This window comes from Pelodiscus sinensis, chromosome 1, assembly GCF_049634645.1.
Source record: "Pelodiscus sinensis isolate JC-2024 chromosome 1, ASM4963464v1, whole genome shotgun sequence".
Classification (NCBI taxonomy): domain Eukaryota; kingdom Metazoa; phylum Chordata; order Testudines; family Trionychidae; genus Pelodiscus; species Pelodiscus sinensis.
In genome coordinates, this window is record NC_134711.1 from 96,067,693 (window position 1) to 96,082,771 (window position 15,079).

The 15,079-nt window shown below is 41.8% G+C and overlaps 1 protein-coding gene across 5 annotated transcripts in view; it reads right to left on the minus strand.

Annotated features, from left to right (window-relative positions):
• ABTB3 (ankyrin repeat and BTB domain containing 3) overlaps window positions 1-15,079 on the minus strand; it is a 282,637-nt gene that overhangs the window by 52,797 nt on the left and 214,761 nt on the right. For all 5 annotated transcript variants that reach the window (XM_075938314.1, XM_075938306.1, XM_075938330.1 and 2 more), the window contains 2 exons: window positions 6,499-6,664; window positions 2,580-2,669 (listed from right to left, as the gene is read on the minus strand). In XM_075938314.1, coding sequence (XP_075794429.1) covers window positions 2,580-2,669; window positions 6,499-6,664 — 256 coding nt within the window. The remainder of the gene's footprint in view (window positions 1-2,579; window positions 2,670-6,498; window positions 6,665-15,079) is intronic.

The following is a 15,079-nucleotide window of genomic DNA, read 5'->3' on the forward strand; positions in this document are numbered from 1 at the left end:
TCAATAGTGAAGGCCTCTAATCTTGACCTTGGGCAACTGATGTAATTGCTCTGTGCCTCAATTTGCCTGTCTTGAATATAATGCAACTCACACGGGTGGTGACATGTAATGAAAGTTCATAAAGTACATTGAGATCTTTGGATGGAGCATGATACTGAAGTACAAAGTATTTATTAATAATTATTATTAATCAATCATGGGAAGATAGCAACTGGTAGGAGAATTGATGTTGGCCTAAACAAAATATTTCCAATCATCCACTGAAAGACATGGACTTTTTTATTCACTTGGTTCAGGATAAACTAGTCCCTAAATGTAATCATGTACCCAGTTAATCATCTCATATGGATTGGTATTGGAACAGTACAGCTCAGGGAACTTCCTGTGGCATACACTAAGGAAATGTGAGTATCAACATTTTATTTCATTTTTAAAACGTTAATGCTTTGCAGTGACATTAGTGATTGTAAATAGAGTGGGACTGACAACTCTGGAGACTAAATTCTCTAATTTAAACACAGAACAGGCAAGAGCCCCCATTGGATTAAAGCAGGGGAGTCAAATTCATTCTGTGGACAAAGCCAAATTAAATCTTCAATTATGATCTCTGCCTTGCCTACAAATTTAGACCTGTGCTACCCGCAAGCCACAGCAGAGTTCACACTCACCATTAGAGTAGAATATGCCCTTACATAGACATGAAAGGCCAAGATTTTCAAGAACATCCTCTACATTTGGGTTCCTTTATCTTGTTGAAGATACCTAGGCTGGGGTTTTGAAAGCACTCTCCATTGGGTTAACTGCTGTCACTCAATGGTAGTTTTACCACTGACTGTAATGGGAGTAGTGTTAGATCAACATTAAGTGCCTCTTCAAGGCCTGACATTGACATTTGGTAAACACAGTCTCACCTTTCACTGAATTCAGTGTGAGTTTCAGACACTCAACATATATGGGAATCAGTCCCTGGAGTCTAAACTTGGGCATTTGAGAGTGGAAACATCTAGAATTAGAGGTAACTTTTGGAAATTTGGACAAAAACTTTTATCTGGCAAAGCAATGTGGAGAAAAATTACATGGGGCAAATTGAGGAATATGTATTTCACCCTTTGTTTATCCGGCCTATCTTCATGTCATTAACCCAATCTGCATACACTATTATGGTAACTGTCTATACAAAATAGCTGTATAATTGCACACCTTACAGAAGTGTTATAATTTGATTTCAGTGCAAACTTTCCTTTGAGATCAACAGGGACAGGGAGGGGAGAAGAGTTCACGTCCCTCTGAAAGCTATTGATTCCAATTGTCTTCAGATTCAGGATTACATCTGGTTCAAGTTTAGAAGGTTATTCACACAGCCACAAGGACTGAACTCCCTTTTTATTTCTAAGGAAAGCTTGCATTCCGCAGAATCTGAATTTGTTAACGAGGGCCACAAAATAAGACATCAACTCAGTAGGTCTGGTGTTCGACAGCTTGGGTTGCAGGGCAGGTCAGTCTCCATGCCTGCCCAGTCTTTGGCCTCTCAATTGTGACTGCTATAAAGGGGAATAATTTTTGCCAACTGATGGTTGACTTTTTTGTCTGCTCGTTTTTGGTTCCATTAGGAACTGAACTGAGCTGAAATCAACAATTGATTTCACATACGCCACCAAACTGCAATCAGATAGTAACGACTATCAGTCACTATCAATGGACTCCAAGTGGAGACTTACAGGTGAATAATTGTGTCCTGCTCTGGATGCCCCAAGCCATCCATTGTCCATTTTTCCCCCAGTTACATTAAAACAAAACAAAAAGTAAAATGTCTTACTGAAAGTAGCAATTACACTTTAATGGCAGCCTCCCGAAATCCAAACAGAATGGATGGAACACAGATATGCAAGTCAGACAGTTTAATTCATTCATGACCTCAACAAACTGAAATGATTGGTATTTACAAACATAACAAATAATTCTTCATGTATTGTAATTGGCTCTTTAAAAAACTTACATACCAGCACTGCATGGAGTGACAACAATCTGTTTGGTGGGAAGATTGTATCTGTTTGCTACATGCATTCATCAAGAGATATTTACATGTTGGAAGCCCTCTTCATCCACCAGCTTTCATCAAAGCCATTTTATACAACACAACAATGCACCTTACGTTACTGGTATGCTGTTGGGCAATATAGAAACATTCTCATGCTTGGACAGAGGTATCTGAACACTCTGCCTTCTTAACTTATCCATTTTAACTCATCTGCAAGTCAGGAAGTCCCATCCTTTTCATTAGAACAGTGACTCCTGAACTAGCAGCTTCCATTTCAAGTTCCAGTGCAATGTTCTGTGCTAATTCACATTGTGCAATCCTAGCAAAGTCAGTGCTCTTACACTGGTACAAATCACTGACAAACTAACTTTTGAAGTGCATATCATTCAATATCAATTTTCAAATGTTAATACCTTTGGTAACAGATTTTAGTTTTAAACGCTGTGGGCTTTTTTTCCTTCCTCTGCTATCATTTTAATGGCTGTCTGAGATATAAACAAGTAAAGAAATCAAAGTTGTAATCATAATAAAATGTCCTCACCTCAGCATTCAAATCTGCTCCAGCATCTAGTAGCATCTGCACCATTGCCTCATCACCTCTGACACAAGCATACATCAGTGGAGTCATGCCCTATTCATTGTTTGGAATTAAAAAACAAAGGAATTGAACAATTTACAAAATAATTTTTTTAAAGTTAGTGCTTTAAACATATATTGTCAAAATAAACACTGACTATTGAACTAAATCCTTATCTCTGTTACAAAGAACCCTTTAATATTGTTCACAGCTGAACATTAAAAAAATCTAAGTTACTGTCATAATTTATGTTGTTTCCTTTCTGTGTTTTACTCAGCACAATGAAATCAGATTTGTCAGTTTCATTTCCTAGTTCTTGCATACCAAAATAAAGAACAATATTGTCTTTGGACTCTCAATAGCAGTGGAATATTTAAATCCAAAGCAATAAAGACAGTTAAAAATAACAAATGAAAGCTTTTCTATTCACATTAAGGTTTTTGTAACTCTTGTTTTATAAAACCAAAAAGCTGAGTATTTACTTCTTGACAGCATCCCTTTTCCAGCATAATGGACACTCTTCAGATAAGTTAGACTTGAGCTCTGTCTATTGTCTAATCCTGTCAATGTTGTTAGCAGTTGGACATCTAGAAGCTTCGTATACTGTCCTAAACAATGGCTTAATTTTAAATGAAATGAAATTTAAATGAAATGCCAGACAGCATTGTTGAAAGTTGCTAGCTCTTGGGATATGCTGCCTTGTGTTGATGAACACTACATTACAGAAACACTAGACTGCAATTTGTAATAGTCTGAAATACCCATTCCAGCTGATCAACATTTCCCTTAAGGTTAGTGTTACTTTGGCAATGGAAATAAGTGCAGCTGAAATCACGAACGTATCATTAAATCTACCTGAACTACAACACAAAAAGCTATTTAATAAATAAAAGCAGGGGAGGGTCAATCAAGAATGTGCTTGTTTGTTCCCTGGTAAGTTTGCCAATGGATCGTGATATCTCTAGTCCATTCTATTGTCTGTCAGATGGTCCCATAAGACGATCCCATAAGACGATCATATACTTTCTGTATAACCTATCCCTTGTCGTAGAGTGAATATATTTACAGAGACAAATGAGGTGGTCAGAATGGCCACAAGCTGAACTACTGCACTGTTCTCTCTAGCAACATCTGAGCATCAGCATTATTGGCTGAATTAAATGTTTTTCACATTTTCCTTGGGGGTGGAAAAGCCTTTTTTTCCAGGCTGAAGTTTCACTGGTGGGCGGTTAGTTTTGGGAGCAGGTGTCTTTTAGTAAAAAGAAAAGGCCTGATGCTGTGAAGTGATAAGCATCCTCAATGCCCACAGCAGTCAATGGGCACTTATCAGAATCAAGTCTTTGATTTACTGTTGAGAAATGTGTGTGTATATATTAAAACTGTAGAAATGAGGGTCCTGATCCCATTACCGATGTGAATAATCCTGATTCTGTCTGGCAGTCCCGCTACAGTCAACAGAGTACTTGGGTGAGTACAAATCACTCTCAAATAGGACTTGATCTTGTTCTATTGCAGTCAATAGTAAAAGTCCCCTTGGGTAGCTATGGTTAGGCCCATAGTAAGCCCTACAGGATTGGACCCTATGTCTCAAAAGAAAATATTTATACAAGCCTTGAATTTTGGTAATCGGGGGAGAATTTTTAAAACATAATTTAAACAATATAATTTAAAAGAATAAATACTTGACACAAGGATACAATCAATGTTAAAGTTACAGCATGACAGAAAAAGATTAACAAAACAATTGTAGACCCATGTGCATACTACTGTACCACACTGTTGATGGTATGAACAGGGCAGTCTGCCTACACACTACAAGTGAAATCTGACCCATTGAAGCCAAATGGCATTTTTCAGCTGCTTAAAATGGGGCCAAGATTTAACCCTACACATTGCAGGATGAAGGGTCTGAAAGTTTACTTGAGATTCTAATCAGTCCTGTTTTGTTTTTACATATGCCCATCCCTGAGGTTTGCTCTGTAGCTCAGGCTTGCTCTGTATTGTTGCATGATATCTCTTCCTTTGCTTGTGGAATGTATAGGAATGGATTTTTAACGAGCACGTAATTAGTGCTCAACAAACAATAAACAACACATGCAATTAGCATACAGGGAATTTGGTTTTTGCAAAAAAGTTGTGCTTTCAATATTTAAATCACTGGTGACTGACTCAGTGCTGCAAGATGCAGACTTGCTTGGCCTGATCTGACAAAGCACTGAGGCATGTGTTTAAAGCAAATGGGACATAACCATGACTTTAAAGTGAAGCACACGATTAAGTGCTTTGATAGATCAGGCCACACAGAGAAGTGCTTTGCAGGACTGAGTTCTTGGAGCGCAGCAATTTTACCAGGAAAAAGTTTCAAGGTATAGAATTTTTTTTAAAGAATAATTATTTAAAAGTACTATAACATACTAACCATGGAATAAACTTCAAGATATAAAAATAAGAGTAATACTTAGTACTTACAGAGTACTTCACACTTCCAAAGTACTTTATTGGGGTTAACTAGTTAATGGTATAGATCAGTATTCTATCAAGCTCAAGCTATTAGAACTGTAACCTGTCAGGGATCTTCTAGTATACTTAATCCTTCAGTGTACGGTGGTGGACAAGGTTCCCTCTAAGCTGTGCAGCAACACAGCCCTGCAGCTGCTTAATGAGCCCTGCCCAGCCAGGGGCTTAGGACTTGCCCACGCAGCTGCCTGGCTGGGGGAGTGGCACTTCTCCCTCAGGCTATGTCTAGACTGCAAGCCTCTTTCGAAAGAGGCTTTTTCGAAAGATACTTTTGAAAAAGCCTCTTTCGAAAAAGAGCGTCTAGACTGCAAGCGGAACTTTCGAAAAAGCAAGCCGCTTTTTCGAAAGGCAGTCTGGATGCTCTCTTTTGAAAAACCCCTGTTTGCATTCAAGAACGCCTTTTTTCGAAAGAGCACTTTCGAAAAAAGGCGTTCTTCCTCGTAAAATGAGGTTTACCACCGTCGAAAGAAAAGCCGTGTTCTTTCAATTTAATTTCGAAAGAACGCGGCTGCAGTCTAGACACAGGTGAAGTTTTTTCGGAAAAAGGCTACTTTTTCGGAAAAAACGCCTGAGTCTGGACACAGCCTCAGAGACAGCAGCAACTCTCTGCTGTGGGGAGAACAGTGAGTCTCTCCCAGCCAGTAGGATCAGTCTCTAGCCTACTAACCAGTAGGAACTTAGTGTCCTGTGCTGTTATTTAGCTCTAATTTATCCCTAAATGTCTTCTAAGAGCCCAGCAAGCAGTGGAAGTGTTGGCAATGCTGCTAGACCATATTGACCTCCTGTGGTCTGGCAAATTCTCTGGTTTGGCACCAGTCAGGCCCCAAGGGTGCCGGACTAGAGAGGTTCAACCTGAATTGAGATTTCTGTTTCCAGATCACCAGTTCAAATTGGGGCATATTTCAATATGCAAGGAACATTACTAACACCCACTTGACAGGGGTTTGATGGTCAATGTGAAATGTATCATGAACCTCAAACCAGTATCTATTGAAAAGATATTCACATCACAAAATCAACATCCTAGTAGGCACTATTAGTCACAAGCCAGGGCAAACTATGTAATCAGATCGACTCCAGGCACTCCTATGGAACTTTGGATAGTTTCTCCTGAATCAATTTAACTTAAAAAGTTTAAGCGAACTCATGTGCTAGCTCTACTGCAATACTAAGAAAAAGGATCCATAATTCATAGGGGCCCAAGCTTAGCCTGAATGTACACATGATGCAGTCTTAGTTTAGTATCAAGTAATAAGGAAAAAGGATTAATTTAAGAGCCATCTGTTTATGAAGTTAAAGAAAACAACCCTCCAAAGTACTCTAATAAACAGTCAAGACTCCTGACTCCTAAAGTTAAATTTTGTACCTGTTCACTCATGCTGTTAATTCCATCTGGCCCCAGCAAAGAGATGGCCTGCTTAACTAGATCTGTTCGCCCACAGTTCAGCATTCGGAATCCCAGATCCTGCTTGAATTTAGCTTCTGTGGCTACGGCGTCCAGTTTTCGAGAAGCACAGAAGCAGTCGTCAATTCTGTAAGTCGTGAGAAATAGCTACATCAGCTGACAATCAGAGGGCAGATTTCATCATTTATGGCATCACTGTTTCATTTTACCTTTGAATGGTGCAGTCCTCCTCCCCCCCCAACTCCTCCTCTCCCACTTACACAGTCGCCCTCTTGCCCTTTTGATATTCCTTTGAACCAGTGGCAGCACTGAAGCTCTGGATGTGAAATGCTAATGCAAGTTAATAGCATTGCCCTGGTCCTATCTTTCGTTGTTCATGTTGTTTATTTTAAGTCAGTGATGAAAGGTAGCTTTTAGTTCCTCTTTTCTATTTTCTCCTATTTATGCATGGTAGGAGAAATGAGGTATATTGTTCTCACTACAAATTAGTTCTTTTCACTGGGGGAATGGTCCAAACCCCAGCGATCCCTGCAAAATTCCCATTTGGGATCTGGCCCAGGTTGGAGTTGGACTTGAATCCTAGATTCTTAAATAAAAAGAATAAAGTATCATTCCAAAGGCTCCACAAATTATATGAATTCAGGTCTACTAAAATATAACCTCCCAGGGCAGAAGGTGGCAGCTCAGAGCACAACCAGTGCTCGGCATACTGCACACCAGAAGGAGAAGGCAGTAATTTTGGGCAGGTAATCAGAACAAACTTCCCACTCTTAGAAGCAGTGCCATGGAATTGTCAATGATCATGCCAAATAGATAAGACATCCGATCCTATGGTCTTATTCAAAAGATCCTCAGGCAGCAAACTGTGGGGAGCTCAATGTATTTTCAGGTCTCTCCTCCACGTTGGTCTTCTCTCCTGAGCCTCCGCTCTCTCTCTCTCCTCCTACTGCCTCCCCACCTCTCTCTCTCAGCTCTCCTCCTCCTCCTGCCTCTCACTCGGGGGACCGCGGAGCCCAAATGGCCGTTTGGGCTTCACACTCCCCGTGCTGCATGGGGAGTGCGGATACCAAATGGTCGCTCGTGCCGCTTTCTCCCACGCGGCGGCCTGACTGAGCAGCGCAGAAGTCAGCCGAGCGCCACGGTGGGAGGCGAAGGGGGGCGGGGCGGGGATGTTCACGGACAGTCAGCGGTGCCTGGAGCCGCTGTCACGCCGCATGTCCCCGCCCCACTCCCCTTCATCTCCCACCGTGGCACTCGGCTGACTTCTGCGCCACTCAGCCGGGCCGCCGCGGGGGAGCAAGCGGTGCAAGCGGCCGTTTGGGCACCGCACTCCCCATGCAGCATGGACCGTCCAGAGGGAACAGCCAGCATTTCAGACAACAGCGCCCCCCAGAGGGAACAGCCAGAATTTCAGACAACAGCGCCCCCCAGAGGGAACAGCCAGAATTTCGGCGTTACAGACTCTCAGACACTGGGCTACTATATATATGATGGCACAAGGATGAAACTTTATCACAACAACGAATTTGTCAGATTACTTAAGATTACTGCACAGCACCCAATCCCTGAAAATACCCAGTAATGGCAATAACAGATGTTCTTGGAATAATATGCCTACAACACAGGTGAAAAAACAAATCCTTAATATTGCTCTCTTTGCACTAGAGTTTGAGCCCTTTCAAAAAGCACAAACATGCAGGCCTCTGGGTCGACGATACTAATTCATACAGCAGCAACATGTTTGGCACATGAATGACAGCTGCATTTGTTACTCATCCCATCATAGGATAAAATGCTAGAGATTAAACGTACAATCAATATAAACATAATAGCATATACATTAAAAAGATGTTAGAGGAGTTTGGGTTTTCAACATATGTGAAGATGATTCTGAATGTCTAAATTTTAGCTGATCATTTCCAGATTTGTTAGGTGTAGCAGAATATGGTCCAAATGACTGAAACAGCCACAGCAAGATTTAAAATAAGTCTGAAAACTCCAAAAGCATCTTCAAGTAGGAATTATTGCTTACATTGAGCCATTACGTTTCCATTTATACACATGAACATATAAAAGACAAACTAAATATACAATGGGCCAAACTGAAAGTTGGTATATGCAGGCAGAGCTCCACCAAAGTTAGTTTAGTATGGTGCAGGCAAGTAATTACTAAATGGCCTTTTTCATAAATGGATTAGGTTTGAATTGCACTATATACTCACTCAAGGCAGTAAGGAGGAATACACACTTCTCTTACATTCCTACAAGGGTTACAAATCCTGGAGTCTGGGGGAGGAGGAATTAGTTTTTCATCCCCAGAGAAGCAGGTTGGAACCTGGGGTCCATCTCCCTAACAGCTGGCCAGTGCACTGGAGCCAGAGGTCATAGAGACCATCACCAAATCCTCACTCCTCTATAACAAGGAGACAGCCAGGAAAGAATGGGGTCTCTGCCATGACTAGGGCTTTTTAGTACTGCAGTAATATAGTAAAATAATAAATAAAATAGTGATTCTGAGGTTCCTCTGAGTCATAACTCTGGAGTCTGCTGCTGGGTGGTGCATGTTATGTATCATCCTTTGCTTGGAGCTGTCATCCAAATCTAACAGTCTATCCTTTCCCATGACATGGAGACAAAATACTCCTGAAGGAAAACTGGAGAAATATGAACTGGCAGGACTTCCATAAGGGAGCACAAAATTGATTAAAAAAAAACCACAAGCTCAGTGTGATTATAGATGGTTCAATGACTTGTGGTGTCCTACAGAGCATCCATCACAAGTGGATTGCTGCATCCATGGCTAGTGGGAATTCTGGTTCCAGCTGATGTAGAAGAGAGAAATCACTGCTAGAATCCCACGGTTATCATTGCTGGGTCCTACTGGTTTAATATTTTGCCCCTCAGCCTGGAGGAAAGTGTAGATAAATGGTCAAATTGGGGAGTGAGTTTTTTAAAAGGTTTTGGGGAAGGATAAATGCTTCTGAAAAGAAAATGTAACAAGATCTTGAAAAGTTAGAGTGATGAAAGGGCTGAAAGAAACAAAAATAAGTTCAAGAAGGATAAATATAAAGTAGTCTTAGACACAGAGCAAAAATCAGAAAACACAAGTCCAGAATAGGAGAACAGTGGTAATACTGCAGAAAAATGACCTATGGGTGGCAGAGTTGATGGAAAATAGAAAGGGAAATGTAATGTTTTCGCCAAACCAAACACACACACCAAAACAAAACACCAACAAAAGCAACATAAACTCAAAGCAAACACAGCCATTTCCCATTGAAATCAGCGGGACTATTCACATAAATAATTGCAGCAGGATTGAGGCCAATGTGATGTTACATAAGCAGAAGTTTAACAGGGAAAGATACTAGTGTAAACAACACAGCACAGGAACAAAATAGAAGAGAATGTAAAACTAGGGCTGCAAGTGAGTCTGTATGTTGCATACTACATTTGGGTTTCCACATTGCCACAGGAAATTTATTGAAGATTCAGAAAGACCAGGAAAGGATGCCTAAAATATTAAAAAGCTTAAAAAATATGGCTTACAAGGAATGGTTAAGAGAAACAAACATGTAGAATTATACTTTCAAAAGTGCTTTTTAGGACAATGACGTGAAATTACTTGTCTGTAGAAATACAAGTTTTTCCCTAAGTGTGACTGAAATGCCAATGCAAATGTAACTTAGCAGCCCAATTGCATGGACAATTTATGGCTCTTTTCCCCAAGTAACCTTCAAACTGCACAGGTGTTGGTTGCACTGCAGGACATCCTTTTGAAAAGCAAAGTCAGGCCATTGCAACAAACCAGCCATCTCCAAATAAACCCACAGCTGCTTATGGATAAAGGAGTTGCTAAAAGCCCAACCCACTTCTCTTTCAGCTGCCTCTTGTTCCTGCCCATCTCCATATGGGGTTGTGGAGACCTTGAGTGCAGAGTCCAGGAATGGAATAACCTCCCTGTGTGGGTCTAGCACTAGTAAGTGACAAGCTCCAATGCTTCTTTTAATTAAAAGAAAATACTTGCCATTTTTTAGGGCTACTGGCTCTCTCATGCCACCACTCATGGATGAAAATGAGGGGGGACCTCAAGTCTTAAATCTCCAGCCATGATGTAAAAGTCCCATTGCTGTTTTATACCTGCATTGTGGATTTGGAAGGAGGTGGGAATCTTTGGCTGACTGGCAGATTCCTTCTCATTTCCTTGTTGATATCTCTGTGATGGTTGCAATTCTGCAGCCCACATGCAGACTTTAGAATTTCTTCCTTGGCTGGCTGATTACCTGTCATCAGGGAAGGACTGACATCCTAATGCCTGTGAACACTCCTTGCACAACAGCTAGGGCAGACAGATTCCAAGAATCTAGTCGTTGGACGGAAACAGGCTCAGGAGGCTACCCAATGACAAAGTTAGGATTACCCTGAACCCTCCTGTCGGTGAGTACTCCTTCTGGATAAAGTGCTGCCTCCATATCTATAACATAAGTGGTGGTGATCACTAATTTTCAGTGGGGCAGCAAGCTCCAACGACATCAGACTGCTTGGAGATACACACCTAACACCAGATTTTCCACATATTGATCAATGCCCTCTTGCTCAATAGCACTGGGATGTCTTCTTATTTGTGCTCTAAAATGCACTGAATCACCATGTTCTAACAGTTGCTTTTAGCTTTTTTAGGTCAAACAACAGCCACTGTACTAGGAGCAGGTGAAACCTTACATTTTAAAACTTGCAGAGACAATATTATTCAATTTAGATTAGCAATGTGACATATTGCCCTCCAAATCCCCTTTTAACTCCTCATAGATTTCTTCTACAGTGGTCACCATCAAAATCATTACAGGGTTGCCATTCCAAGTAATTAACATGGCTGTGGCTTTATATTGCAAAAGCAACATGGTAACATTAATTACTTGCAAGTGGCCGTTGTCAATTATTGTTTTGTTTTTTGGTGATCCTGGTAATTTGTCATCCTCTGGTATATTCAAACTTTGGAAAGGTTTCAAAAGTGATCATTCTGACTATATACTGTGCCCTTATTTGCTCAGTTACTTCTTGTTCTTTGTCTATTTTTTCTTCAAATGCAGCTGTAAGCAGGATGTAAATGAGTTCTCCCCTGACAGATAGCTGGGAGGTGGAGAGACTTTAGGAGCAAACAGTATTTACACAAACACACCTTTTCTGCTTAGGTATTCAGCAGATGGAAGCTGAGTTGCTCAAAAGTGATCAACTTTAGCTGGTGTTGGGTTACAAAACATTAACCCTATGAGAAGCCTCAGAGGGGTAGCCAGGTTAGTCTGTAACTTTAAAATCAACAAGTAATCCTGTGGCACCTTACAGACTAACAAAAATATATATAGTATCGTAAGCTTTCAAGGGTAATTCCAGTTCATCTGAAGAAGTGGGTTTTACTCACAAAGGCACATAATACTATATATTTTTGTTCGTCTCTAAGGTGCCACAGGACTACTATGAGAAGCGAAACTAGACATATTTCTCTATAATTTATTATATCTATTAAGAGACACTTTATTCCAAATGCTCAATTACTTGAGGCATAATCTACACTCATTCCTATATTTACTTTCTACAACCAACTCTCTGTGTAACTTTTCATGAATGATGTCTCTGAGTATTTGGATTCTAAAATCTAAATTGTATTGTTACATTTATTCACTTAAATTTGCGTTATTGCCCATTGTACACTATATGTATTTTATGATGTTTAAACCAGATTTTGTACTTTTAGATAAAGTAAGCACCACACTCAGATGTACAGACGCTTTTCCCTTAACCTGTGCATTATATCATTTTAATATTAGCTTTAATAAAATGTTTAAATCTGCATACAGGGGTAGTGAAATGTTATTATCCATGTTATCATTATTACATGAGTAAACGGGAGCAGAACTGTGCTGAACCTGTTGTGACTGACGGGTCACCATCAACTGAAAGGAACTCGCTAAGGAAGGATCTCAAATGCCAGAGCCCTGTGAAAGTAAAGGGTGAGGGGCGGGGGGAACGACACAGTTGCCCTAGCCAGAAGATATGGACTCTTCCAGTGTGGTTTAACCTGTTTCCCCTCATTGGCCAAGAGCAATCACTGTGAGTGGCCTATGGGAGCAGAGGGGTGCACAGTAAAGGAAACTTGTAGTAGAATGCAAGAACATTAGGCAGAAGACTCTAGCCCACACACTCTGGGGGGGGGTATCCTGCTCACAGCTTTAGGAGTGTGAATCTTTCTTAGGTCATGTTCTCTAAATAGTGTCATGTGACTTCTCTGCATTCATTAAAAAGTTTCTTTTCTGCACTCAGACCCTGTGCTTGCAAGTGGGGAAGTATTGCCTCTCACAGACACCCCCAGATGGTAGGTCATTTTCCTAGGTTACTGGGTGGGGGCTCGAGCCGGTTCTGTGTTGTATTGTTGAAAAGGAACCCCAAGATATTGAAGGCGGCCCTGGTTGCTGCCTGCTCCACCTGGCAAAAGGGTGACACACATTATGAAAGAATAAATGTCAAGTTTTATACTGGCAGCTAAGACATTGTTGTCATATTTACTTGGAGTGTGAGTAGAGACTGTATGGGTGTGTCTCTAAAAGAAAGGTTTATTGTCAGAATAAGTTTGAGTAAATGGCTGATGCATGGGCAAGGTGCTTCTATTTTAATTGCTAGGCATGGCTTGTGTTACTCTATATTGTACAATTTGTTAAAATTACTTGGTTTGGGTTTACCATCATGGTTGGTGGCTGTCGTGGTCAACTTTGTAATACTTTGGAAATGTAAAAAATACATTGAAAACATATTCTAAACATGTTCTCACATATATATTTTAAGCAATAACTGATTTGTAAGAAATTGAGAGTGGAACATTATAATTAGAAGGCTAAATGTTGCTTTTAGTTGAAGTGAATATTGTTGCATCGGTGTAACTGAGACCACAAATGGATATGTTTTTCCTCCATGATCATCATCATGATATCTGAGCACTTAAAATCCTACTGCCCAAACTGAGATGTAAACTCTTAGGGTATGTCTACACTACAGCACTAATTCGAACTAACTTAATTCGAATTAGTTAATTCGAACTAAGCTAATTCGAACTAGTGCATCTAGACCTAAAAACTAGTTCGAATTAGCGTTTTGCTAATTCGAACTAGCATGTCCACATTGAGTGGACCCTGAACAGAGGTTAAGGATGGCCGGAAGCAGTGCCGGCAGGGCATCAGATTAGGACTTAGAGCGTGGAGCTGCTGTCTCAGGCTAGCCGAGAGCTGCGCTTAAAGGGACCCGAGCCCCACCCCGGACAGACAGTTCTCAGGGGTTCCCTGCTCGCTTGTCTAACTCGATGAGGGACAGCAAAGCAGTCCTGGATTGGAGTGCCCTGAATGCCCACACTCAGCACATAACAGCACTCGGCCATCAGCCTGGCTGCACTCACCGCAGGCTGCCATCCGGGGAGGGGGGGGGGTCAATCGGGGGGCTGCAGGAGAGCTGCCACCCCAGTCCTCCCCATCGGGGGCTCGTACCCCATTCCTCCCTCACCTCCTTCCACTTACCCCCCCTAGCCCCTCTTCCTGATATACAAAATAAAGGACACGTGTGTTCAAAAATAGAAACTCTCTTTATTGAACAAAACTCGGGGAGACTGGGAAAAGGAGGTGGGAGAAGGAAAGAGAGAGGGTGGGAGAGGGGAGGGCAACTAAAATGATCAGGGGTTTGGAACAGGTCCCATATGAAGAGAGGCTAAAGAGACTGGGACTTCTCAGCTTAGAAAAGAGGAGACTGAGGGGGGATATGATAGAGGTCTATAAAAGCATGAGTGGGGTGGAGAGGGTGCATAAAGAAAAGTTCTTCATTAGTTCCCATAATAGAAGGACTAGAGGACACCAACTGAAATGAATGGGTAGCAGGCTTCAAACTAATAACAGAAAGTTGTTCTTCACAAAGCAAAGAGTCAACCTGTGGAACTCCTTGCTGCAGGTGGCTATGAAGGCTACAACTAGAACAGAGTTTAAAGAGAAGTGAGATAAAGTCATGGAGGTTGGGTCCATGGAGTGCTATTAGCCAGGGGGTAGAAATGGTGTCCCTGGCCTCTGTTTGTGGAAGGCTGGAGATGGATGGCATGAGACAAATGGCTTGGTCATTGTCTTCGGTCTATCCCCTCCAGGGTATCTAGTGCTGGCCGCTGTTGGCAGACAGGCTACTGGGCTAGATGGACCTTTGGTCTGACCCAGGACGGCCATTCTAAGCTCAGGGCTTAGGGTCGGGGGTCTCACTGGACCACCTTGATTTTCATGCACACCTGCTCCTGTGCCTAGTGCGGAGGTCGTGGATGAGGTCCACGATGTCTGCACTAGACGAGGCGGGCGCCTGCCTCTTGCGGACCTGGGAGCCGCCAGCCTGGTCCTGGGAAGAGGCGGAGGGCTGGGTGGCAGCAGGTGGCTGGCTCAAGCCGTGCCAGGTGCAGGGTCTGCTGGCTGGGTGCTGGCAGGCTTGCACCTGGCACGGGCATCATAGCCAGCCCATGCCCCTTTAAGGG